Here is a 27,857-nt window from a genome sequence, read left to right as displayed (position 1 = left end):
TGTACTCCGACGCAGCTGTCAGAGGAAGAGAAGGTTTGAACTGAATAAGTTGGCATGCCAAAATCATAAAGTCTAAAAAAAAAAAGTTACAGTACAGTAGTTATAGTACAAATAAACACAAGTTATGTTTTCATTCAGTGTTACTCACCTAAATCCATTCTAGGTCAAAGAAACTAGTTGATTGAATTTCCTTCCACATAAAACATTTGCTAAGCTTGCTGGCTAGTCTCCTTGACTGCGTAGTTGTTGGTATGTCACCACCACTGGAACAGTGTGAAACCCGCGGCACGGTGTGCAATAGGTGCTCACACACCGACCGCACCTGTGAGTTTGTCGTTGTGCGCTTGCACGATATGATTAAATTACCGAGGTGCCACTTGAACAACTCATTTTGTACCAGTGATTCTTGCATTTATGGATATTACCTCTCTACTTTGATGTAGTTGAAGACTGCAGGCCATTGGCTGACAGGCTTTGAACCCAGTGGGATCTCAACATCTTCACCCCCAAGTTTGTACACGTACACCAGGTTGTCATTCTTGATCGCCAGTCCCATGTAGTCTTTCATACCCTGTGAGCAAAAACAGGAGACTATATTGCACCACGGTTTATGTTTTGTTCACCACTGAGGTAAGAGTGTCCAGCAGGAAAATTATTATATTTTAACTTGAGATATGGTGGTTTTAAAAAATGAAACATCCTTCATTTGTGAATACCAATAGTACTCATGCTGAGGCTATTATCCCACACTGAAAAGCAGTAGACAAACACCACCGCATATATTACAGTGGCAGTGAAATCACCATGGTGAAGTGTTGTTAAAGAGAACAGAGGCCTCACATTGGGTAGCGGTGCGGTTTCTGTGCCCTGGAGGGCGGAGGCTAACAGTATTTATGCCATCAAACTCCAGCTTTGAAGATACACACTTGCGCTATTGTTATAGTTGTCTCTTGGAGACCTTTTGAAAGAGGCAACTGTGCACTTTCAAAGCCTGTCATTCCTGCCTCCATAATCACAACAAACTATTCATGTCCACAAGCTGCTCCCTTCCTTTTATCTTTGCCCCGGGCCTCTGGGAGCAAGTTTCAGTAGCAGATCTGGGCCACATACCCACCCTAACCCTCCTCACTAACCAGCACCTATTTGGCAGATACATAAGGGATCATTTTTAGATTTGGGAGCAAAAAGAACATCCCTTCTTTTATAGTAAATGATAACCACAGATGACAAAGCAACCAAATCTTTCCCCTTGGAATTCTCACATTTCTGTCTCCTAGGTATAAGATCAAACGGTCCTCGATGGGATCCTTGTCAGGGTCCACTCTCATGAACAAGCTGATGGACGTCACTGTCTTCAGTTCTTCCAGGTTGCTGTGAGGATGAACCTCCACTGAGGACTGACCGTTAAACTTCATGGACACTTGGACCTGGGGTAGAAAACAACCCAGTCAATCAGATGCATCACACTGTCATGCTGGAAAAAAACAAAACAGGCGCAGATTTTCATTCCATGACACTGACAGCTGATAAATGATACTTAATAATACTAAGCTTTGCTTGACACCTGGCACATATCAGCAACGTATTTCAAAACACCTATTAAAACCTATCCTTTAAAAATCCTATTTTATGAACGTCACCTCCACGTTTAATTTCTTTTAGGTTTTAATATGTTATGTGTTTATTTCTTATTCTTCTTCTATCGCATCATATCGTGCGTCCTTGATGGTTAGTAAATGGGAAGGAAACAGGCCTAAAAGAAACCTTGATTTGAGTGTCCTAAATGTGCCACAATGGAAGCACGTTTAAAGTGATGAACTAACTTTCTTGGCCACACTTCTGGCCTGGGCTATGAGCTCTCTGATCCTCAAGATGTTGGTGGTCACGTTGTTGACAGGCCTCTTCTCCTCAACCACCTTCAGCTTGTCCAGCAGCTTAGGAACGAGCACGTTCAGGTTCTCCACTATAAAGTACGTTGACCACGAGGAAAAGAAACAGGATAAGATAAGATACACAAGGAAACCCATGACATTACTATTAGGGTTAATAGATTTTTGAGTAACTGTTGTTTTATAGTGGTAAAATGGTGATTGATGTGTTGGCGTGAGCGTGGTAACGGATACCTGCTTCCCCGGCAGACATTACGGCCTGTTCATAAGCAGCTGTAGAGTATTTGTTGTTTCTCATGTTGTTGGCCCACTCCTCCACCTTGCTGCTGATTGGGGTGATGGTTTGAAGGACCTCAGCTGAGCGGTTGAGAGTCCCCTCAGCCACCTTTAAGGTGAACTCCAGTCGCTGTGGTGTTCGGTCTGGAAATACAAAGGGTAAGAAAGAGCAAATTCTGATACAGTATATCAAGGTCTAGAGCGTTTAGTTGATGGTGAAAAGTGGCCAGCTGTCATGAAAACCCAGTACTTAAAATGGTCAATTCATTCAAGTTACCAAAAATATTCCAGTGAAAACTGTTCAGTGAGTCTGTGAATTATACAGAGTAGTGGGGACGTTATGTAGCGTATGTTGGCCTGGGCAAATAAAAGCTAATCAGCTCCATACTGCCAGGTAAGAAGAGAGAAAATACTTTTTATGCCTTTTGTCTTATAATTGGGCTGGTTTTGCAATTTGGGTGAAGCAACAGCCATTTAATCAAAAAATTTAAAAAACAACTCAGGAATTCTGCATGTTGACAGGGGAAACTGCGGGAAAGCTCCATTTAGCTAGCAGTTTCCTTCTGCCTCTAGTGTTTGTGCTAAGCTAGGCTAAGTATACCACTGACCTCTCACTGTACTGAACATACAGATGTGAAATTGGATTTTCTAATCTGTCTGTTTGACAGCAAAACGTCAGACTGTTACTGTAGAATAACCAAGTATTGTCTTACCTCTGTGTATTCCACTGATATCCTCCACTATTTGTTCAAGTTTATTGTTGTTATTATCCATGGTCTCTTTGGTCTCCTCAATGTATTTCAACTTGTCAGCCACCTCAGCTTCTACCTCTGTTACAGAGAGATACAATAAATATCAAAGGGATGCCAGATAGAGGACACATTAAAGCTAGAGTAGGCAATTTATTTCAGAAACATATTGTTTGAAATTTGTTAAAATATTCTCTTTACAGCTTGACAGCAATCAATTAATCAAATGCTCTCAGAAATAAAATAAATAGAATCCGATTTCTGTGGCTGTCGCAGGACTGTAATATGTACGGCCAATTATTTCATTCAGTTCGAATATCGACAGGATTTGGATTGAAGGCCTGAAGGGAGGGGACTGGATTTGTTTCAGTTGGATACTTTCAAAATCTAGCTATCTAGCTATCTATTGCTAATCTCTTGCTAGTTGCCCAGTGTTGCTTACCCTAGCTTTAATATTTCACTGATATCTCATTCTGAGAAAGTGCCATACCGATTTGTTCTGAACGTAAGGAAACAGCCTCCTTAAAAACGTTGTTGCTCTGCGTTACCAGGTACCCAAGCTGTTTACTGATCCCTGTGATGGCCTGAAACACAGAACACATAACAAAACCACAGAATGTTGACAAGAATTAACAATGTATGTATGCTGTGTATTTCAGTGACATAACATACATCTTCAGCTCTTTCGGATAAGTTGAGGGTGGTGAGTGAGGTGATATTGGCATCAGCGATGTATTTCACTATGTTGTTGTAGACGTTGGCAGCACTTATGGCTCTCTGCACGAAGCCATTGGCATCGCTCTCTCTCAGATCCCTGGAGGAGACAGGATGACAGCAGTCTAGTTTGACTGCTATATTGCACAAAATAGCTTTAAAGAATCCCAGTTCTCATTTCAAATTAAAGCTGCACTAATCAATATTTTTAGATTAACAATGGATCAAATGACTAGGTGTAAATCTGAGGGATTGCTCATAGTGATCAACCCACAGAGAATAAGCATGCAACTCTTCAGTACCCCTCAGATCTAGGTAGCAATTTAGTATCTTTCAGCTCACTGGTTTGGTTTTTGGGCCACAACTTTACTGTTTGGTTCGTCCCCTGCATCAGGCAGCTGTTGTCTGTAAGTAAGCTCTGACATGCTCAGTGTACATTAACTTACCAAACAGTAGACAGACAAAGTTAGCAACTAGCTTGCAAACAATGTGAAAAATAATATTTAAATTACATTTGTCAGGTGGCTTGCAAGACCAGTGGCCCCGACTCCTAATGAATGCTAATGCTGCTCTGTGTCTGCTAGATGTGCTAATAGCATATTGCTTGCTAACATTAGCCCAAATTTTTTTTTTCCCAGTCAGGAGGATTTCATTGTCATGTAGTACCATACCAATGAGTTAAATAAAAATAAAAATGGTAGCAAAAATAACACTAGAAAATAGAGACTTAAAAAAAACACATATTATTGCTTTCTGCTGCATTTTGACATGTGACAGCAGGAAATGCACAGGTAAAGTAAAGAAAAATAAAAGATAAAAAAATAAAATAAATACTAAAATGAATAACGGCTGAATGTTTTTAGTAACACCCGTACTTTTATATTATTAATTCCCCACAAATGCACCGTATATGGAACTCCTGTTTAGGTAATCATTTTCAAGATTTATATCTTCAGTAGGAACCAGTAGGCCTGACTATTTGTAACTAATCGGTTTAATTCAAAAGTGTGTCTCACTCCTCCAGTTCGTTGGCCTCTCTCTCCAGCTCCTCAGCGTGCGAGTCGGCCCTCTGCACCAGATCTCTGTCAGCCAATGAGAGATGTTCAGTCTTCTCCATCAGCTTTTGGCTGGCGCCATCGATCGCTGCATGGTACTCGGTCACGTTCTGTGTGCGCACAGATGTATACACACATGCAAACACACGTACATATTTTACTATTTGCAGGGACATTCCACTGTTTTCTATTTATATCCCACTTTCAGAATCTTGTTACCTTGCGATTACTCAAAGTCCACACACACACACACACGTCCAAGCTAACATTGTTAACTCAGAATGATTGTTTTACCCAACAGAGTAACTCAATAGAGAGCCAGGACTAAAAAGGTAAAGCTGTTTGAGAACACGGCTTATTCGATCTCTAGCAATCCACAAATTGCTTCCAAATCAAATTGGCCAGCTTTAGACACACAGGCTGCGTCTCAGGAATCCATTCATTCATTTCATGAATAAATTCAATCCTGATCCTGAGACACTGGAGCCTCATATGACAGTCTATTAGATTATGATATGTACCCTCTCGTTCAGTGAGCCTTAAAGAAAACTTGAGCGTCACTGGACAGCAGGGACCCAACGATTTTTCCTTTCGCACCCTTGACCCCTGCTTCTGTAACCACCATAAGTCCTCCTAACAATTATGGGTCCTCACAGTCATGTAAGCCTCACCTGCACTAGCGCATCCACCTCAGCCACAGTGCTCTCTGTTTCAGAGATGAAGTCTCTGGCTATATCCAGTGTATCATTGACAGCTGCGTGGTCCTCTGCCAGCCTCTGCTGCTTCGCCTGGGGGCACAAGGAAATCAACATGGTAAAATTCAGCCACAATTCAAGCTTCAAAACTTATTCCAGTACTACTAGGATACAGTAAATATGAAATGAGATGTGGGATCATTAGCTAAATTTATTTAGCAATTATATGTTTAGCGTCTTTAATCGAGACATCCTGAAACACCATCTTTCAAGGAACAGTTTGTTATTTTGGTTAATATGTTGTCTTGCCGAGCGAGTTGGGCTACAGGGGTTTTAAAACGAATACGATCTCCATCCATACCAGCATTTTAGCTGCATAAAAGAATTGATCTCTGTCTATATTAAAATGACTGAAAACACACATCTGGTGGCCAGTCACATACTCTGGGCATGCGCGTGCCGGTGTAAACAGGAAGCAGTTGCAGAAGATGTGGCACAAGAAGAAAGTACTACTACAGACAAACAAAGAATAGCAATGGTGAATAACCTCATCAGAGATTTTTTTGCATGGGCCGACGATGAGGCGGAACACAGGAGCAGAGACAGATTGGGAGCTGTCACCAAGGAATTGTTTTTAAAATGTTGAATAAAAATAGCAAAACAAAAACTCAGTAGCATATTGTTTTTGTTTTGCATGTCTGATAAGACACAATCAAGAAGCCAAATGTGAGTGTTTACGTCATTGTTTTGAAACTTCTCCGTTTCAGCCTGGCCACACTAAAACCCTTGTCCGGAGTTTTAAAGCAAAAAACGGGGTCAGCAGCTTTTTTAAACTTCTCCCTTTTAGGTTTTCGCATTTGAAAACGTAGTAGTGTGAATGTAGCCTTAGATGAGACGTTCGATACCACTCTCATGTTTGTGCGTTCAGTTTAGAGCAGGAGTCTTTAGCTTAGCTTAGCATAAAGGCTGGAAGCAATGGGAAACAGCTAGTTCACCTTTGACCAAAGTCCATGCCTTCCAATTCCTCTAAAGCACACTAATAAACACGTTATATCTCACTTGCTTTATTTGTACACAAACATAAATGTAAAAATAACATTTTGTGGTTATAAAACGAAGGTACATGCTGGAAGTATTTCTTGGTGAACTGCCAACTGTTATTAACAAGAAATAGTTACAGCACATAACTCTCTGTAAAACCAGTAACTGTCATCTCCCCATGGAGTCATTATGCTAAGCTGATCGCCTCCAGGCTCCAGCTCTGTGTTTAACACATGGACATAAAACTGGTATTGCCTCTTGGCAGGAAAGCGAATAAGTGCATATCCATCCGTCGTCAACCGCTTATCCTGCGTACAGGATCGCGCGGGGGGATCCAAAAATGTCAAATTATTTCTATAGGCTGAATCTAGTTTTTGATCTAGTTTTAGATGTGTATCATATAACATTCCCATTTTGATAATTTGACTGCATGACTGAGTATGGCACGATGATGAGACCATTTGATTGGCTATGGGAACCAGGCAGTGTGCACACAGTGGCTGCAGCTGGTGTCGACCAGTCTGTGCAGAGGCTAGGAAGAGCCCTGGATTAGGAGAGGCTCCATGTTTGGTTAGTGCACCATTCATGGCATTGATTTACAGAGAGACCCTGATCGTGGAGATCTCCACTCCCGATAGTGCAGTAACATTCAGTAGCAGCTGTTCTGCTGGACAGCAGACCCATAATGTCAACCAGGGCGTGACGACAAGGGTTGGATCACAACTTCCTGGATCCAAATTCCAACCACACATGATTTTACACAGTTGTGAATCACATTAAAATACATGAACTGAACGAACTGATGAACTCAAGGACTTGAAGGCCCATTCTAGGGTTTTTGCATGTTTTAACCCATTTACTACAAATCATGAATATTTACATTACTGCCAACCATTGCACGTGTTTTGATGTTAAGATATTTTAATGTGTTTCCTACCTGGCAGGCAGCATATGGCTTTTACATCTGAACATGAACTTACAGAGGCTTGAAATTTGCCTCAGATACTGTTGGTAATCCATCACAGTAAGCATCATGTCTGATTTGTATTGGATAGGTAATACACCAAATAGCATTCACATCAATCCATGTTACTGTAAAAACATATTTACAATATTTTTTCCAGCTACATTTCTGCTCCCCAGGACTCTTCAATGGCTTTTCCCTTCCATCCACCAGATGCTCTGACTTTCACTCATTCCTTTGTTTCCCCATCACCTGATTGCCCCCATCCATCTTCACACCTGTTCTCACTTCCCTCATCTGTTCTGCAATTGCCTGGCCTTCCCTACCCACCTCCTTACCTGCTTCTCAATCCCACTCAGCCACTCTCTACATATACTGGCCCAGATTCTTTGTTCTCCTGTCAGTTCGTACTAATTGCTATGCACCTGTCTTGCCTTGTGTTTTTTCTTTTTCTGCTTCTGTCACCTAAACTCGGACCTTAACCTTGACCTGCCTACCTGCCTGCCTGAATGTATTTTTGATCATTAAACCACTGATCTCATACTGCTGCCTCTTACAGTAGTTGTGCAGCTACTCAATTAACTAGCTACTATATGCAACTTCACATTAGATGTATGAAAGATTCACTGACCTCTATAGGTTGAAAGGAATATTAAATCTCTACTGACTATGCCCATGAACCACACAGCTAGGTGTGGTCAGGTGTGGTCTGTACTTCTTACCACACCCATCACTTCTGGGTAAAGCATGTAGTCAACACCTGTGTTGCCAACCCTCTTCCAGTGAAAGTAGCTTGCACTCGCCAGATGACGTCATACATACATCTGCATATTGTTGAAGCCATCATACATTCTTTTTCATAAAGCTTAGTGGTACTAATCCAGTATGTATCTCTGACTATAGTAAGGTAGATATATGGTAAAGCCCCCTGCTCAGAGATGGGTTTAAGCTGTAGATCTACGTATACACACCACTACATCTCTGCTATCTATTATATACTGAAGATTTGCAGGGCAGTTTTCTTGGGAAAAGAGGAATCTCCTCTGCGCAGAAATAACTCTGTGTGTTGACTATTAGCTTTATCATGGGAATAGTCATGTTTCTTTGTGTAGGCTCTGGATATTATATCATGGGGGGTGGGGGTGGGGGTGCATTGCAGCCTTGTTCCTCCCTCTGTGCGGGCCTCCTCCTAATGTAACAGTCCAAAGCTCCCACAGTTGGTTTTGTGTTTCTGTTCAACACTTAAAAAATACCACAAGTAATAGACTTCTATGACAGGCCTGGCAAACAACAACCAGATCTCTCCCTCCCCCCTGTCCAACTGTGCAGTGCATGCTAAGGATAGGCTCTTCTTGTGTCTTTTAAGGCCAGGTACCTTAGGGTGAGCGAAACTCAACACTGTAAGAAGAGATAAAGCAAACAGCACTTAGAGGAGGATCTCCATGCCAGAACACTTTCCTCACAGCAGGGAGGAAGGGCTGTGAGCTCTTTAACAGGACTGTTTACTAATGCACGCATGCTTTCAGAAAGAGCCGGAGGAGATGAGAGGGGAGCGGCACAAGGGGGGGTCATGGGAACTCACCTCATTCCTTTGGAATTTCAGGATGCTGGCTCTGTTGCGGTCCTCCGTCTCCTGTATGGTGCTGGCTGCCTTCTGGAGAAAACCCTGGGCATCTGAAAGCTTGGTGGAGAAGCGGGACAGGACCTCCCTGACAGGCGGGAGGCGGCCGTCTATGATCATTAACTTCTTCTCCAGCTGACGGATACGCCTCAGCACTGAAAACACAACCTCTGTTATTTTATTTTAAATGGGTTTGAATGTGATGGTCAGTTTTGTTTAATCTTCACTCTCCACCATAATGATAGACAAAGAGTCGTTTTGATACAATTTCATGAGCGCTTTGACTTCATACCACAATGATGACAATAATGATAACAAGAAATAATCATGTCTAGAATGCTGTGTTTGTGCTCTTTTGTTGTTGTTATGGGAACTTCTGTATATCTCCTCACAGTCATGGGCTTCAGTCGACTCGTCAGTGGCGATGGGCTCTCGTGGGGACAGATCTAATTTCCTCATCCAGGTCACCATTCCCTGGGCCACCTCAGTGTTCCGTCTGACCACCTCTGGATCCACATCCTGGTAAACACTGTACAGCTCCCAGTCATGGATCATCTCTGTGCACATATGTGATGAGTTAGGAACCTAAATTCACAAGTCACCCAGGTTGTAGAAGTCTAGGCTTTGAGGCCAAATGGTTTGATAGTTAAACAGTTTAGCACTCTTAAGATACTGTGCATTTAATGTGTTGCGGGAAACACTGACAGGACAAAAGAGCTGGTTGCACCCGAGTAGAGCTTATTGGTACCTTCAATGCGCACGTTGAGATCAGTGAGGTTCGTGCTGAGCTGCTCAGCCAGAGTGATGGTCTCCAGCGTGTCATTTTCCAGCTTGTTCCCCAGAGTCTTCACCACACTCTCCTGGAAAACCACCACAATAACTAATCAATGACACATCAATCAGAGGCTGAAGTCGTTTGCTTCTGAAGACCGAGCTGGGACTCTCAGGTGTCCTGTACAAAGATTTGACTAGGTCTAAATTAACTGGAACATGTCAGGTCCACCTTTTGTAGGCTGTGTTATGTTGTCAAATCCCTGAAGTCTAAATAATGGATTTGATTGACTGTATAGAAGCAAGGACATGCAGCTGAGCAATCTGAAACATCTTTAGTAAAGTTCTGAGGATAGGAGTTTTAATAAATAAAATTAAATGTATTACTAGGGAAACAAATTTTGGCTTCCAATTCTAAAGCCCTTTAAAATCTATAGACTTCCCTTAAATGGTTAAAGTACATGAAATTATAAATGATGGTTTTCTGACCGATTCTCCCAACTGTTTAATGTCCAGCACCACAGCCTCTGTGGCCTCCTCCAGCTCCCCAGTCTGGGCCTTCATCACATCAGACTTGTTTCTCCAGCCATGAAACTGAGCCTGGAAGCAAAGTAAATGATGTCATTTATTTGACCACATTATAGAAAGTGTGAAAAGCCCAGCGTAGTGTAAAGAAAAAAGAAAACACTGTTACACAGGATTGATCTGTGCCTCAATTGACTTTTTCTGTGAACCCACTTCATCTTTACCTGCCATGTTTCCTACATTTAAAGCTGCATTCATCTTTTTTGTTTTGGCCAAAGGGGGGGTCATCACGGGTTTGTAAACTCTTCAGAAATTGCCGTGCTCGGTTTCCCAATCTGTTCCCACAGTTTATTGAGTCTGCTTCCATAGTTTATAAATACTTCTGCATGGATTTCCACATCAATAGATTTGTTTTCTGATGCTAAACTCTACACTTCCACTGGCTAGTCACTAAAGTTGTTTCTGATTTGATGCTAAACAGGTAAGGTCAGAGCTGTTTGCTGAAAGCTGCTGCATGCTGACCTGGTCATAAAACCAAAACAGTGAGCTAAAAGAGGCTAATATTTTCTGTAAATTTACATTTAGGGTATTGAGCAGACACTTTTGTTCAAAGCGACTTACAATAAGTACATTTGTCTGAAGAAATAATCACCTGTAGAGCTGAAGAGAAACTCGGAGTTGTGGAACATATGGATGTGGGGTTTGTCTCTACACATGACACATTGTCCTTTGATGCAGTGTTGATTATTGCAGCTTTAACGTGTCTTTTAATTCATCTGCATTAATCCCGTTACGTGTGTGTACCTGCAGTCGATGAGCAGTGTAGTTGTAGTATTTGAGCCTGTCGTTGGCCGCAGCACCGGTGGATATGTTCAACACTCCGACTTTCAGCTGGTCCAGTGTCTTGTTGGACAGCTGCAAGTCCCCAATCAGATGCCAAATGCACTCATCACAACCTAAAAAGAAGAAAAAAAGAAAAGTGGATTACAGTTCTCGAATTCCAAACAATTTGTTTTTGTTCATTTCAAAACTGTACTGGCAGTGTAGTAGTAGTAGTAGTGTCATTCTATCTCTGCTACAGTTGTTAACTCCACTTACTGATGTTGCACAGGTTGACTGTTGCAGCCTCTGCCAGGCACTCTCCTGTATGCATATCACAGTGGCCACTCTCACAGTCACACTCTGTAAAAAGCAGATGCAATTCATCATACAGTGTAAGACAACCCTCTGCACATCAGCCTAAATTCTTGTTCAGCTAGAAACAGGTCAAATATATCAAGACCCACAGATGGTATTTTGGCTTGAGGCCTGCACATCTGTCTTGTGGCCTCTCTTGTGTGGGACTGATGGTTTTAGGAGCTGTGTGTGTGTGTGTGTGTGTGTGTGTGTGTGTATAAAGTTAGGCTGCATGGTGAAGTCATCCAGCTCTCTGCAGAGATTCTCCGGCCACAGGGTCACAGCTCTCTGCAGATGCTTCTCTGACATCATGGGCACTACTGTGTTAGTGGGTGTGGGAACGTGAGTACTCAGTACAGCCTTTTCCTCTGGAAAAGTATTATCTGCATTAAACAAGTGGTCTGGGGGCATCTTTTCAAAAAAGACCACAAGAACATTTGACATGTCATATGATGGACAGATGACTTACTCTGGCACCCGGAGGGGCTGTAGTCCCAGTAGCCTGGCAGGCAGCGCTCGCAGTAACGACCTCCGGCCCCTGGGCGGCACGGACAGCTGTGGGTGAGAGGATGGCAGGTGGTGCGAATGGAAGCTGGCCCGCATTCACACCTCCGGCAGCCCTGACAGCTGGAGAAACCAGAGTAGCCCTCCTAGATTACAAAAATGAAGGACTCTGTTAGATCCCAGTATCTGGCTGTTCAAGTGTATTTTGAAACATATTGTTGTGCATTATTTAAAGGATAAGTCTATTATAGCTGGGGGTGTTATTTAGGCAGTGTTGGCCATCCTTTCTATCTCTGTTAAAAACTGAAATATTGTTTATACATGTGCTACATGAGATTTCCATGAGTTTGTCATTCCATGTCACACCAAAACAAAATTTATCTTTCAAATTTTATCTTTCAAGGATTTTTATCTTTTGTTTGATTTGCAGAAACCATAAAGTTATTTTTATCAAAGCATCTTTTAAGTTTGTTCATTAAATTTACAATTCTCTCTGCTAAAGCTTTTTTAATTCATCTCCTGAACCAAATACATGTGTGTCATCAGCAAACAGCACAAACTGCACTTGACATTAAAATACAAAATGGAAAGTTTAGGCCCCAAAACCAAGTCTTGGGGGACTCCACATTCAGTCTTCAAACTTTTACCTGTATTACTTGTAACTGTACGTAGTTTCTGTTATAGCTGCTTAACCAATTTAGAACTACTTCTCTCACACCATGCATACGAACTTTAGAACTTAAGATAGTAATGATCTAAATAAAATCTAAATACTTTTTTCATTATTTCCAATAGAAGTTTTTATTTTATTTTTGTACAGTTTAAGCTCTTTGGAATATGAAAGCAAGGACACTGGTCTGTAGTTAGTAAAGCTGCGTGTATCTCCCATTCTGAAAAGAAAGATTGAAAATATAGCTTTTATTACATTCTCATCACTACTGGTTGATGTCTGATTTTTGGATTTTGCTACAATGGATCTAATTTCAGTTTCACTCACCTCTTCAAGAAGCACAGACCACTACACTTATAAAAACAATATAGTGTGAGTATTACCCATAGAAATAATGGCCAAAACCAGGTAAATATGACCCAGGTTGTAGTAAACTAGAATGGCCCTTTAATCCTTCTTCACATGAAATCCTTAAGTCTCACACAGAAGTACCAGTTGGACTGGACTGGGCAGAGTCACATGGTTCCTCTCACCTCGCACTGGTCACAGAATCGTCCGGTGACGCCCGGCTTGCAGTGACACACTCCTGTCCTGTCGTCGCATGAAGAGGTGCCGCATTTATTGCACTCGCACTCTGCGACAGACACAGGACACATGCAACGATGACAACATTAGAGGTCAAAAGATGTCATGAGCAGAGTGGAGAGGGTTATTTTAGGCTTTGCAGGACCTCGAAAAGCATATGGTAATCCTTGATCCTGGACTGTGACCCTGTGACTGGTCTTTTTTTCCCACTGAACAGCTTCAGGATGACATGCACACCACAAAGTAGATCAGCGGTAACTTTTGCTACATATATAATCATTTTGATATCAGGGAGTAGAAATACAAATAAATATTTGGTCAAAACAGATATTTTATACAACGCTATTCTTGTACATCATTCATTCATGCATTCATGCTGACTGGTCAGCCTGTGATGTACACTCAAGTATAACCTTTGAATGTGGAAGCACTTCTTAACATTATGAGTCTTTCAAATATGAATCAAACATCTCTTGTAGTTTGCTCGTTGCCCCCACCTCTGCAGTTCTTGGCGCTGATGGCGTCGCCGTAGAAACCTGGGGCACACCTCTCACAGTTGGCGCCGGCGGTGTCTCCCCAGCAGTGCTGGCAGTGGCCCGTGATGTTGTGGCACTCACTGAAGATCAGGTTGGGGTCGGAGTTGCCATTACAGTCGCATCTCTTACAGGAATTACCAATCACCATCGGGTTGCCGTAGTAACCTGGAGCACACCTGGAGGGGAAAGGCTGAATCACTGCATGTTACAAATGAACAAGTTAATGACAAATCCACCTTTGGGTACTCTCTTTGATTTCCAGTGCACATGAAGAAGATCTTTTATAATAAGGTATTTTAATGGAAGTTTCACAAAGAAACAGCTGCTATTGTAATTTCAGTGGAGAGAGAACATACAATAGTTGCTGGATAGATACATATTGCAGGCATTCACTGGTGGCTTGCACTGTAACTATTGTAAGAAAACATAGACTGCTTGTATGATTGTTGTATTGTTGTGAAGTTCTGCCCACCTCAGTCAGTAATCTGTAGTTTTTATTGAATGTGCGCAGAGAGAATACTTGCTCACGCTGGATTTATTATAACTTCTTTATTGGTTGTCAAAGCTGTCGCAGCACTGACCTCTCACAAAAATGTCCAGCGTAGCCCTCTTGGCACTTGCACCTCAAAATGGCACTTCCTCTGTCACAGTGCACTGCGAAGCTGGCCGGACACACAGGGGAAAGTATTTCAGAGATTACCGACTGCTTGCCAAGACACAGTCTTGTGGCTGCAGAAAGAAGAACAGATTGGCTTACTTATTGGTTGGGACAGACAGGGGGCAGGCGCAGGGTTGGCAGGTGTGTCGTCCATCCAGGCTGAGAGCGAGCATGTAACCATCTTCACACATTTCACAGAAATCACCTGTACTGTGGTCCTTGCAGTTCTGAAAGGGAGAATATTAGAACTGATGGCACCATATTCCTGACATTAATGTGATTTGTTCACTCTGATACTTACAGTGAACAATAATCAATGTAGGGAAACTTACTCTACAAACTCCAGTGATGTCATCACAGTAGTCTGCGTGGCCTTTGCAGTTACATGGTAAGCACAAGTTTTGCTCGCTCAGGAAAAATCCCTTTGCACACACCTACAGTGGGAGCAGAAATATAAATTCTTACTTAAGTGAAAAAAAGTAAAACTGTGGTATAAGCTCCCACAGCATGATTCAGTCTGAAGTCTTCTAAGACACATGAGCCATTTGCACTGCAGGCATATTCTGTGTTCCGACTTTCTCAGCGAATATGTTAAGTAGACTGCCTTCACTCCTTTTGAAAACTGGGACTGAAAGCACATTTTTGGCTAATATTTTCTCCTAAGGATGGCACAAGGAAAATGCTCATTGTGAATCCAAATTCCAAAGCAAGAATACAAAGTAAATAATAAAGTGACTAATTGACAAAGGAAATGGCAGGCATCACTTAACTACAGGCGCACACTTGCAGATGTACACATGTACCTCTTCCAGTACCATTTTTGGTCAATATCAAGTTACTTCAAGTTTATTTGTATTGTCCAAAAACACATACAATGTGTCAGTGGGGCTTATAGGCCTACAACTGTTCCTGAACCAGCCTGTGCTTTGTAAGAGGTCGAGGAAATAATCCTCTCAGCACATGAAGCAAAAAATGCAGGAAAGCTAAAATGCATAATGACTCAAATAGTGAATGTGAATGTTCACACAAAAGCCATAAAATAATGTATTTCCAATGGAGGCGCAGGGCACTATTGCCAGTCAAGTGAACCTGCTATACTTTTCCACAACGTACAGATTCTTCAACTCCTTGGTATTGCAAAGCTCAGCCTGAACTAAGAATGACAAAAATAGCTCTACAAGCATAGGCCCACCAGACACAAGATCAGGGGCCCAAATCTTCAGGGGGCCACTAAGCCAGGTTCATGTTTTGATCCTAAACTAAGCTGAATAAAAATAACATAGTACTTATTTTAGTAATCTCTTGGGTTTTTTGCCATTATATCATTATATAGCTCAACATTGCATAAGACCAAGTTACTAAGTTACTAGATTAAATAACTAAAGCTAATTCAATGTGCCCGACAACACATCTAGAATAGCCATCTGTCCATGTCTGAAAGGGATTATAGTTGGTAAGGACAGCAGGTAATAGAGGAATTTTGAAAGCTATATTTGATTTAATCAAGATATAATATACATGAATTATACTGCCAATACACCCAAGTAACATACCAAACAACGCAAAAACCTTTTACATGATATGTAAGCATTGACCCTAATGCTTCAGGTCAAAAACTTGACTGACTTATTAAAACTGCACCAAGTGAGATGGGAGGAAAGTCTTCAGAAATGCAGCAGTTCTCTGTCCTGCATCCTGTTTGATGTGTGTTCACCACAGTTTCTCAGGATGATGTGATGTCACAGTTCAGACCCCCCCCCCCCCCCACACACACACACACAAACACACACACACACACACACACACACACACACACACACACAACTCTATAAAAATCTTTGAACATTTAAAGTAGCACCATTCAGTGAGGCGTACAATAGCACTTTGTTTGCAGCAGTCTCTGTAAGACCTCCATAGTTTGACCTCCTTGTTCCATTCAGTCAACTGGACATTGATGCTGTCCATCCAGAACGGCCAGAAGACGGAACATTCCACAGACTTACAGTTCTGTATGCTTACTAATGATTCACATTTTCCTTTGATTTATTCACGGACGGGCTGTTAGACAAAGGCATGCCTCTGTAGCTAATCTCAAACATCCTGTCAACAGCAGCACCGATTCTTCTTGCAGGCCCTTTTCCTGTGGCTTCTACTAAGCCTAAGTTCACATACTCTCATACCAGACCCATCCCTCATTCCCATATAAACTTTCAATGTGTCAATTTTCCATGTAAACACACCCTGGAAATGCAGCTAAAGATGCTAATAACTTTGGTGCAAGTTTTTTTTTAGTTTTGGTCCCAAATGGTGGTTAAAGCCATTGGGAGTAATAAAGGTTTATGGGAAAACCACTGAGATCCTGAAGTATTACCATTTGTGAAGCCACTTAAAAGGGTTTTGAAAAGGTTCAGACCTATTAGCAGTGTGACAAACAGCTGCGGAGTGTATAGACAGGGGAGCACAGGGCAGAAAGTTGAGGCTTAGAGGGAGATGCAGCAGATAGTCTTGAGGTAGGACATGGACTCTTTAAACTCTCTAAAATGAGAGGAATGCGTCTCAAGTAAACACCTAGCAGCTGGTGAAATAACATTTCTGCCCATGTTTGGATGACATGGTGTCGTAATCGCTAGCATTTGTAATTTAAGCTCTGGACCTAATAGGAATAGTTCAACATTTCTGGAAATAAACCTTCAAAAGGTTTTTTTGAAGGTCTTTTTGAAGGTCTTTTTAATCCTTGCGAAAAAAACTTTAAAAGGATTTTTTCTGAGAGTGAGAAGTTTGAAGCTGGAGTCAGGACATGTTATCTGATTGTGTTTCCTCCCAAAATGTGTTAGCGAATAACTGTCGCTGATCTGTGCCCTGCTAGCATGAAAACACCATTCTGTTTCTATTTTTTCCCCATAAATATTCCCCCCCCCTTCCCTGTCATGGCCCCTAGTTTGAGAACCACTGAGTGAAACAAACAAGATACAACATGTTCATTAGTGAACTTTACTTTTAGCATAGCTGTTTTATCTTGCACTTAGTTTTTAAGCTAGGCTCTAGTCCTGAATCTAGCTCAGCACTTACACAGACATAAAGTTGATATCAATCCTCTCATTTTACTCTCTCAAACAACAAATAAGAGTATTGCTCCACATTTTGAACTAATGGTTACTAACTGACATTTGTAGCCTTCTGCCAACTATGACCACACTCAGCAATGTGAACTATTTCTGCGGGTCTCCGGCTGTGCCTACGACAGTGGAGAACAAAGATGATATTCAACATGTTATTTAGACTCTCTTTGTTTTCATGTGAAGTTGCCTTCTCCAATGCTCTGCTCTGATTTTCAGTATTTATCACTGTATTTCCTGAGTGTTGAATGCATACAGGACGGACCATAAGGCTCCATCTCTGCGATACAGAGCTGAACAAATGTAGCTGGTATCAAGCACAAAAACAGGATTTGGCTCAGCAGAGGAGTGCTGTCCAATGTCAACACACTGTGGCCATGCCCTCTCCCTGCAGTGTGTGTGGGGATGGGAAGCCTCTATGACTGACAGATCTCTGCAATGTTAGTTTATAAAGATACACTGAACAAAATAATGAACGCATATCTGCACATTTTGGAGTGGCCTTTTATTGTGGCCAGCCTAAGGCACACCTGTGCAATAGCCATGCTGATCAGCATCTTGATATGTCACACCTGTGAGGTGGATAGATTATCTCACCAAAGGAAATGTGCTCACTAACACAGATTTTGACATATTTGTGAACAACATTTGAGAGAAATAGGCCTTTTGTGTACATAGAGAAAGTCTTAGATCTTTGAATTCAGCTCATGATGAATGGGGGCAAAAACAAAAGTGTGTTCATAATTTTTTCAGTGTAACTTTCAAATGCACTTGGTCCTACGCCTGTGTCCTGGTTGTTGTGGTGTTGGCAGTTATGTACATCTGCCTGCTGACAGAGTTTTCCCAGAGAGAATTAAGTAGATTAAATGTTAAAGCTCGAAGGTTGAGTCTCATTTCCGTTTCGCCTCTCAACTGCAGCTGGCTGCTGTACTTAGAGTTGACCTTGAAGAGGGGTTCAGACACTGGATTTATTCACGCTAACTCCTCTGAACATCCTCAAGACATTACAGATCCAAGGTCATGGGAATCTCATCGTGACTCAATAACTGTGCACAGACAGTCTGGCTGCAATGGTGAGGCCTCCTCTCCGATGACCCTCAACTCAGAAAAACACTGAGAAATAAACATGTACAGCCGAAAATAAACAAGGAATACCTGTTTAAATTGCACTGTTTTAGCACTGCTAAGTTTAGGGATTTAATACCACCTCATTCTCTCTCCACATTTTTAACCTAATGCCCATTTTCCCAGGATGTTTCTTCACACTGACTGGCTGCCAAGAATCAAGGCTGTCCAGTTCAGTTCTATAGGGCCAATAGACACAAATCATCCCCAAAAGCATCCAGGTGCAACAGTGATGACTACGATGATATCAAAACTGTGAAAGAAAGGCTATCAACCAATCAATCTCGTTCTAGATATGTAAATTAGGCATCTATTAGACATATTTTGCGGTTTTACTTACAACTGAGTTAATAATAACAACCCTATTGGTTGACAAGAATGTCAATCTTGGACAAAACCCTTCATTACCTTCAATGCCAGCCTTTTTTTTTTTTAATTTAGCTTTCTACAAAATCTTCACATGCAACCATGGTATGAATAAGGTTAGGGAAACAATGTTGGTTATGGCAATTAAAATATGGTAGTGGTAGGCAACTAATAAATGTGGTTAAAGCTAGGGAAAGGTCTGTGACAGGATGTGAACTCCAGTCTCACTCATCCACCCCGGCAACTTCCACACCCTTACTCACCACCCTGCTACAGTAAGGACACACTACTTCCTGTATTGTTATGAAATGTTGAAATGTGGAATGGAATGCAACCACATTGAATGGTGATTATGGAAAGTGTTTTGGCCATAAAAAGTTCAAACATGGGTTTGATATAATGACTTATAACTTTAAATCAAAATAGATAAACTCATTTCCTTTGGAGCTATACTAAGCCAAGGGAACATTGGTCCTGTATGGCTTCTCATGCCCTTGCTGTCTATTGTGCTCTCTCTCTCTCTCTCTCTGGGGAGTTGCTCAACATTTGGCAGCTGGTTTCCATTAGGGAACTTGCTGGGGGGGCATGATAATGGTGGAGACAGTAACTCAGAGCCCATGTGAACTTTCGCCTTGGGATACCTCTGATGGAACAAACACACACACACACACGCATAAACACACACACACGCATAAACACACGCAGGACCATTGTGACGTCCAGAGAGACACATAGAAGTCCTCTGAGAGCTCTCCAGTCAGCCAGAACAAATCCCCCTCAAAAAGACCTGCCTCACCTTTTACAGTTTTCACCGTAACATTTGTGTACGTCGTCATCAGCCTAATTACATACATGTGAAGTAGGTAGAAAAAGTCAGAAACTAAACATAGCTGTGCTAGCATGCACGGTTTACCAGCCAAAAATAGATAAAACCAAATCTGTCTTACTTTCAGCACCGATCGTTGCTGTTCCCCAAGCCTGGCGGCAGAAGCTGGATAGGAAATCCCTGAGAGGATGCAGAGAAGGCAGAGGCAGGACAGAGATTTAGCAGCCATATTTGTGTGTTTGCCCAGTAGAGCACTGATCCCCTCTCTGTCTGTGTCTCTGTCAGCGACTCCTGGCTGTAGGAAAGTCTCTGGGCAGCTCCTCTTGCACGGCTGCACACGTTGGCTTCACTTTTCCACTGCTCTGACCTCCAGATGCGGCACTGCGCCTAGTCCCGGCCCAGGCTGAGTCCTGTAAAACAAACTTGTGTAGACTTCCTCCCTTTCTCTCCCTCTGTCCCTGCCCTGATTCCTCTCTCCTAGCAGACTTGCCTCTCCCCTGAGCCTGTGTCTAAATCACATACAGATGGGAAGACTGGAAACTGAGAGAAAGAGTGAGAGAGGGAAGAGAGAAAGAACGACAGACAGAGAGGCAAATGAGCAACAGAGGGCTTCTGTCTCTTGAGCAGTAGGCAGGCCTGAGTCAGACAGTGCACCCATCCAAACTGCATATTTCGCCCCCTGACTGACAGAGTCAGATTGAGTGTTAGCGCCCCATCTCCATTTGCAGGACCGAGGCACCCTTTCACCTTGGGCTCAATAGGCAGCTCCCCTCCCTCTGGTCTCCCCCTCCCCCTCCCCCTGTTCGGCCAGGGTGGGCAGAGGGTTGAAAGCTTCAACACTCACTCTGCACTCCGCAGGCAGAAAAGAAACAGCTGCTCCTAAATCCTGGCCCAGCTCCACCACGGAGCCCCAGACATGAGCTTTCTGTTTGTTTTCCAAGGTCAGACCATCAAAAGCTGCTAAATTTACAGATATTGTGTGAGACTCTTAACAGGAAGTGCCTGAAGTGTGACATTTCCAGCACAAAGGATGTCTTGTCAGAGACTGAAAACAGTAGTTCCCTAAGATCTGAATTGCTGAGCACATGATTAACTGATGAATCTAAGCAGACATGTCACATAGGTCCAAAGACAGTTCTGACTTCTCCACAAAGACCATGTTGTAAGCAGTTCCAAATATGTCCAAGTTATGTCGTGCTAGCCCATAATACCATGTGGAAGTTATATGTCTCAAGTGACGAATAAACAGGTTGTCACATTCCAGTTATGCATGGCAGAGATGTCATTCTCACAAGAGCAAAACAAGGCCTCAGCCAGGACTATCTTTACTATTCTGAACAAAACCAAGGTTAAAGTCAAAATGAAATTTGAATTCTCCTCACTCATACTGTAGTTATTTATTTTACAGATTTATACATTAAAATGTTACTGCAGCTATTTTCTGAAATTTCCAAAAGCAGATAGGTGAGTTTTTGGAAACATCTGTAGAAACAGCATTGAAGCCTCGAGCCTCTGGGGTGGTGTTTCCCATGAAAGACGTTAACTGACATCTGAGAGCTGGCTGGTAGGAGGTGAGCTGTAAAGTTCTGGGCTGCGCTACTGACTGGAGCACGTCAGCAGTAGGCTATATCCTCTGCACTTGGTAAAGGATGCTTTTCCCCCTTTTTTAACAAACCCACATATAGCCCTGGTTATGCAACCTTAGCTAGTTAAGATGTATGTCCCTTTAAATCATTTGGTAGGACTGAAGTTTGTATGCCACTCAGAAAGTTAGGCCAACTAGCTAGTTAAATGCCATTAAACCATTGCAGAGGAACAGGGTTTGAAAAGGTGACGCCAGTCAAACCTCAAACAATGGATAACCCAGTGTAAAACACCATGGTAATATGGCATTTATGTTTGTTTTACACATTAGGGACAGGTAAGGAACATCACAGTGTCCTTGTCCAGACAGATTTGATGCATTTGATGCAAATTGATGATGTGCATAAAAGCAGGAGGATGAAAACACACTAACAATCCGTCCCTGCACACACAGTGTTTTTGTGTTTGTTTAGCTATCACGGAGTAACATAGTGCTCAAATACACAGCTGGTCAACTGCCAGTCAGTCGGAACAAAATATTCATGCCCTCTGGAATACTGCTGTCTTCTTTCTTCCATTTTGACTTTAAAAACTAAAGTGTCCGAAATTGACCTTGGTTTTAGCCAATCAAAGCACTATCCTCTTTATTTGGTCTTTAACTACCATATATTACCTGCTTTTGAAAAGACTGGTAGCATGACAAAGTTAATTGTTGTTTTGGGAGTAACTGTAGACTCCAGTAATGCAGTCCAATTCCAGCATTACAATGTAAATGGCACAGTGATGGCACTAACCACCAGAAAGCTGATGACCTCAGTCTGTTTACTTCACCAGCTCAGCTAGACGGAGAGGACTTTTACTTTTCCACATTTGGCCCACTGCGCATTGTTATTCTCAGCACAGGCATGGTATAAACACCAGAGATCACTCACAGACGAGGGCTGGATTCAGTGTTCTCGGTCTCACAACAGCAGCACCGTATTCTTACCTTCTCTAAAAAGGTGTGGGTTTGTCCCCTATTCAGCTAAGGCCATTCATATGATCTAAGGCCACTGCTGGGTCTGGCAGCTGAGTGATACAGCAGGCATGGCACAGTGCAACACTGCCCTCTGAGCCAAAAGCAACAGGGAGAAATTCATCCGCAGTGCTGCAGTCTGAGTATCACAAGACCCTACTTAATACAGTTCAACAAGGCTTTATCACAACCATAATGTGTTAATGATACTTGTACTTATTTTTTTGCTGTTTGCCTGGCAATATTTAGCATATTAAAAAGGGTTCACAAAGGATTATTCCAATATATTTCAACTTGGGTCTAACTATTTCTATTTTAAATAATACCAAAGCACTAGTAAGTAAATTAGTAATTGCTGGCATTTAGGAAGACACAGACATTGCTAAAAAGAAGTCAGACAGGGCATGAAAGTATTCCAGCTTTAGTGGAGAGAAAACAAAAGGCGAACTGTAAAACTGTCCACTGTAAACAGCCTCCACAGCTTCCAGACCAACATCCTGGTAACTAACCTTTGAATGACTCTTTTCCACGCAACAGGAAAAGCAAAGACTGAATCACATGTTCGACCTTATTTTGAAAGCACAGTGCCCCTATCTCACGCATGATGTGCTGAGGTTCACCTCCAGATCAGGGCAGAAGGAGAGAGGCATGGCAGCCTCTCCTGAGAGGGCCGGGAGGTCAGAGGGTCCAGCAGAACAGCCCTCTCTCCTCTGCCCGCGGTGTCTCCTTACACTCTCCACACATACCAGAGAAAACTGGAACCTTCACCACAACAAACACGTCCTCACTTTGATGCCACACACTTACTGGTAGCGTCCTGCAAAATTAAAGGTACGTGCTGGTTTATTACAACTCAGATATTTAATGGTTTTGGCCACCATTTCTATCAGTTATGAAAAACATTGTATTCACCAAAGTAATGACAAAACAATGGCCGCTGAAGCAAGAAACATGGACAGTCAGACAATCTGACAGGCTGGACACAAGCCAGCAGTTTATCCAGATCTGAACCATTTTATTTGGTGGTAAACTGAGAGTGGAGGAACTTAAAATGTTGGTGAAGCAGCTGTAGCTCAGGAGTTAGAGCGGGTTGTCCACTGATTACAGGGTTGATGATCCCCACCTCCACCTGTCCACATGTCAAAGTGCTGTTAGGGCTAGACACTGAACCCCATATTGCGTTGCTCGCTGGCAAAAACCTGAAAAGTGCTCTATATAAAAGCACAATATAAATGTAGCCATTTACTCACATCTCACTTGTAATAAAACCTTCTAGTGTCCCGCTGTATCTTGTATGAAAATTTGATAGTTTGTGGTGAGGGTGGTCCAAGTAGAAAGTTCATCGAGTGTCCAAAGTGCACAATTTCATCCGTTGGGCAGTAAGGATGTACTCTGGATATTTCAACACCACCTGCCAAGTAGATTTGACTTCTTAGGTCACCAACATCATCCATCTGAGGACCATAATGTCTGATTCGGCAAGCGGTTTGATTCGTGCATGCCTTTAGACAGTACAAAATATGAACTTAAGGAGGTTGCATACCTCATTCACTGCAGACATTTGACATGTTATAGAAGGAACAGAAAATAATTACCAAACTTAATAGGCTACATTTCAGTATGCCAGTTCCAGGGCCCCAGCACTCTGCATGCTGGCTCGCTGACATGACTCACTAGAACGGCCAAATAGAATGAACCCACCTTTATTGTAACTGGCTCCACCTGTGCTTTCCCTGCTAAATCAAGTCAAAATGTCTGCAGTGAAAAAGGTCTATCACAAAGTGTTAAATAAGATGGTAGATTACATTTGTTACTATACACCCAGGCCTTAAGGATTTGACAGTATTTAATCAGTGGTAAACGGTGTTTAGAGATTTAGGTATCCTTTTCCTAGGGTACTCAATATTTAAGATTTACAACCAAAGTCATGTAAGCATCCAAAGGAGTAAACATTTACATCAATGTCTTCTGCAAGGCATGTTTGCTCTCCCAGTTGGATCCTGTTACTCTCACTGTCCAGTTTACATACAGCCTCACAATATCTCACAGTTTGTGAGTTCATGCCTTAGGGAGAATTGTATCTCAGTCTTGGCAGTGAGTGTTGATTAGAAACAGATGGAACGAGGAGGGGGTGTGAGAGAGCAGAGAAAAATGTAGAGCGAGGAGGTTGGGCTTGGTGGGAAAATAGAATTATTCTCCACTCACATAAACTGTCCTCACTGAACTATCAGACCGATTAGAGTGCTGCAAATCACATGTGTAAATCCTGGCAGTGCTTGTGTAATTTCATGTGCATTTCCCCAAAGGTAAGCTTACACCATCTGAGTCCAGGCTCTTTCCAAGACAACTCATGGAAAAAACAAGACAAGAGATTTAATATGCAAAGCTAGCCTTAGCCGGCTAGATTCTGCACATACCAAGCAACAGATCAAAATGAAAAGACAACAAAAGTCTAACATTTAGATGCAAATTAAATTAAGATTTAATGTCATCAGCTTGAGGCCCTGACCTACTTGCAAGCATTACTTAGAACTTATTTTAAAATTTCAATATCACAAGGTTAAAGTTACAGACTAAAGTGAGAGCATTATAACAACTTCTTTCATATAACCCCTTGACAAGTAATACTGTGCAGTTTGCAGCAAAAAATAATATCAGTTATGTTGTGATGTAACTGCACAAAGCATTGGGACAGCCAGAGAAAGTTTTTCTCAAAGGTTCAAAGACTTTTCTTTATGAGCTTACATTGACTGTGTCTCACCAATTAGTAATTATGTGTATGCTTGTGGTCTAACAAATGTTGTAATAATAATGCTGAATTCTCATAAAAATATTTTTAAATCATGCATTGTTTAGATACATGATTACTTGCTAGCAGTTCTCATCTCGCTTGCCTTTGTTGGCACATTGCTCTGTTTCTTTGCACGTTAGGGGTTGTTGTTAGGGTGGTGGGGTGCAAAACAAAGGAGTCACGTCAAATAATGTTTTAGGCACTGGGGAGGGACATACAAGTTCAAATTGTTGTATTTTCTATTTGTTTCAAGTGTTTTAAACTTGGTATCTCTCACTTCTACCTAAACCTCATTGAAACTCACTCTCGGCATAGCAACGATAAGAATCACAGCCAAAAAACAGATAATATGTCCTTAGATGTATAGGAGCAAAAACACTGTAGAGCTAAATCAGAAACCCAAACCTCTTCCCTCAGACATTCTAATAAAATATTGTGTTGTAGTAATGTGTAATGAGTAAGTAAATACATACTTTACTGACTTGCCCAACATCGCTTCAAAATAAAATATTGTTCTTTTAAAAGTCACTAATGTATTAATAAAGATCAGTATGCCAAAAGCAATACGTCTACCTTTTGATCCATTAATACTCTTGCCCTAACTCTCATAAATGCTTTTGTCTAAAATATCATAGCTACCCTAACAGGACAACAGGTAGCTCAAATGCCTCTTGGTCCATGTGATTATCCACTCAGTCCAGTGCTCTGTGGATTTTTGAGGGTGTGTGAAGTTCAAGACGGTATTTAGTGCTGATATTCAAAAAGCCTCTGAAGTAGCATATTTCCAATCAAGAGACACTTAAACTCTGCACTCAGACCTGGGTTAGCTGTAAAACATGCACATTAGTGAGGTATGTATGGCTGCCCATATGATGCGGAGTTAGCCATATCATTTCATACCCATCTCTGTTGAAAGTTGCACAGTACTGATTGGGCAGGATGTAGTGACAGTGGTATATCATGCTATATATACTGTACATGCATTTACAACATATATTCCTGCTACGCAACAACATGCAGTATATTTCCAGAGTAGTAATGTTATTAGTTTTGCAGGTATTACATTAAAAACAAAAGAGCTGGTGCAAGAGGGAAAGTCAGGGGATCACCAAGTCCATTAGGATCCAGCAGTGGTGAATTTTAGCATTCATACAGTATATTCTGCCAATGCAGGCTGAGTCTCAGAGGACTCACTAAAATGTTTTCTATAATTTAGATTAAGTGCGGCACATCACACAGCTTAACTCCATCTGTTTTCGGACCTGGAGCCAGTTTTCCAATTTGTTCAATCATACTGCTCAAATATTTGTTTCAGTATAACATCACTTGTGTTTGCTTTGCCAAAGTATGCTGCTATCCAGTTCTGTACAGTGCAGTAGGTTCCATGGGGCTGAACCCCAATTGACCCGTCGCTCTCTTTTAAATTAGACCTATGGACATGTTTCAGTATTACTGTATTTTGCCATGTCCTAAATGGCAAATGGAATGCATTTTTGCTGCGCTTTTTTAGTCTAGCGAAGTGATTTACAACACATGCCGACATCCACATATTACACAGACATTCATCCATTTTCCATGTGGTGGCTCCAAGGCTCTGCACTCTCTCCCTTTAGCCTGTGGATTCTGTAGAAACTTTTAGAAAACACCTAAAGACATCTTTTTAGACAAGCTTTTAATTATCAAAAAGGCTTTGCTTTCCACAATTCTTTCGGACATTTTATGGTCATTTGAAGAAATTTTCATTCTTTAGATTTATATGGTATTTGTTGACAGGTGGTACAGTGGTCAGCACTGTCGCCTCACAGCAAAAAGGTTGTGGGTTCAAACCCCGGTTTCGGTCCTTAGGTGTCGATGTGAGTGGTTGTTTGTCTATGTGTTGCTGTCCAGGGTGTACCTTTCGTCCAATGTAAACTGGGATTGGCTCCGGCCCCCTGCGTGCAGGATAGTTTTTGGTTGGTATTTGATGATATATGTTATTTATTTGTTTTTTACTGTAAAGCACTTTGTGACCCCTCTTGTTTTATCCAAAGCTGCTACATGTGTCAGAGGTCACACAGAGAGGTCTGGAGCAACTATGTTTAAGTGTCTTGCTCATGTGTCACAGTAGGGAGTTGAACCCAGGTCTCTCACACCAAAGGCATGTGTCTTAGCCACTGCGCCGTCACCACCCCGTATATAGGTGCTATATAGCTTATTTACTCCCTTACATCACACATCTGTATATAAAACTGGTATAATTATATCTTGCATTTATTCTATTACTTTCCTTTCCTTTCTGTTGTGTTTTGTTGAATCAGCTGTAACAAGTGCGTTTCCCCAGTGTGAGATCAACAAAATCTTATCTTATCTCACACACTGATGGCAGAGGCTGCCATGGAAGGTTCCAACCTGATCAAGGACACTTCGACAGACTCTCTGGAAGAGTCTGGGTTGTTTTTGGAATGTCCTTATATAGCTCTACAGCTGCACACAGAGATGGTAAATTTTGACCTGAGGGTGGAATAAGAGGTAAAGAGAGTGGAGAGTACACAGGAAGAAGGGTCCTGAAGAACATCTTATTAACCCAAATTTCAAGAAGGCAACGTACTCGTGCAGGTCAGACCTT

General features: G+C 41.9%; 1 protein-coding gene across 1 annotated transcript in view; it reads right to left on the bottom strand.

The window, feature by feature from the left end:
* Window positions 1–20,553, bottom strand: part of lama4 (laminin, alpha 4) — a 33,447-nt gene extending 12,894 nt beyond the window's left edge. The window contains exons 1-22 of the mRNA XM_038726517.1: window positions 19,984–20,553; window positions 14,762–14,863; window positions 14,529–14,656; window positions 14,353–14,433; window positions 13,733–13,947; window positions 13,184–13,284; window positions 11,946–12,126; window positions 11,399–11,482; window positions 11,105–11,256; window positions 10,265–10,375; window positions 9,753–9,864; window positions 9,397–9,561; window positions 8,966–9,159; window positions 5,355–5,471; window positions 4,645–4,793; window positions 3,587–3,728; window positions 3,405–3,498; window positions 2,879–2,995; window positions 2,124–2,309; window positions 1,824–1,963; window positions 1,263–1,427; window positions 426–571 (exon numbers count right to left, since the gene is read on the bottom strand). Coding sequence (XP_038582445.1) covers window positions 426–571; window positions 1,263–1,427; window positions 1,824–1,963; window positions 2,124–2,309; window positions 2,879–2,995; window positions 3,405–3,498; window positions 3,587–3,728; window positions 4,645–4,793; window positions 5,355–5,471; window positions 8,966–9,159; window positions 9,397–9,561; window positions 9,753–9,864; window positions 10,265–10,375; window positions 11,105–11,256; window positions 11,399–11,482; window positions 11,946–12,126; window positions 13,184–13,284; window positions 13,733–13,947; window positions 14,353–14,433; window positions 14,529–14,656; window positions 14,762–14,863; window positions 19,984–20,091 — 2,990 coding nt within the window. The 5' untranslated portion in view covers window positions 20,092–20,553. The remainder of the gene's footprint in view (window positions 1–425; window positions 572–1,262; window positions 1,428–1,823; window positions 1,964–2,123; window positions 2,310–2,878; window positions 2,996–3,404; window positions 3,499–3,586; window positions 3,729–4,644; window positions 4,794–5,354; window positions 5,472–8,965; window positions 9,160–9,396; window positions 9,562–9,752; window positions 9,865–10,264; window positions 10,376–11,104; window positions 11,257–11,398; window positions 11,483–11,945; window positions 12,127–13,183; window positions 13,285–13,732; window positions 13,948–14,352; window positions 14,434–14,528; window positions 14,657–14,761; window positions 14,864–19,983) is intronic.
* Window positions 20,554–27,857: the final 7,304 nt, after the last annotated feature.

The sequence above is a fragment of the Micropterus salmoides genome, unplaced genomic scaffold (genome assembly GCF_014851395.1).
Source record: "Micropterus salmoides isolate LMB-PRFRI ecotype aquatic unplaced genomic scaffold, ASM1485139v1 Ms_hic_scaffold_18, whole genome shotgun sequence".
Taxonomy (NCBI): domain Eukaryota; kingdom Metazoa; phylum Chordata; class Actinopteri; order Centrarchiformes; family Centrarchidae; genus Micropterus; species Micropterus salmoides.
This window is presented reverse-complemented; position numbering and strand designations above follow the sequence as displayed.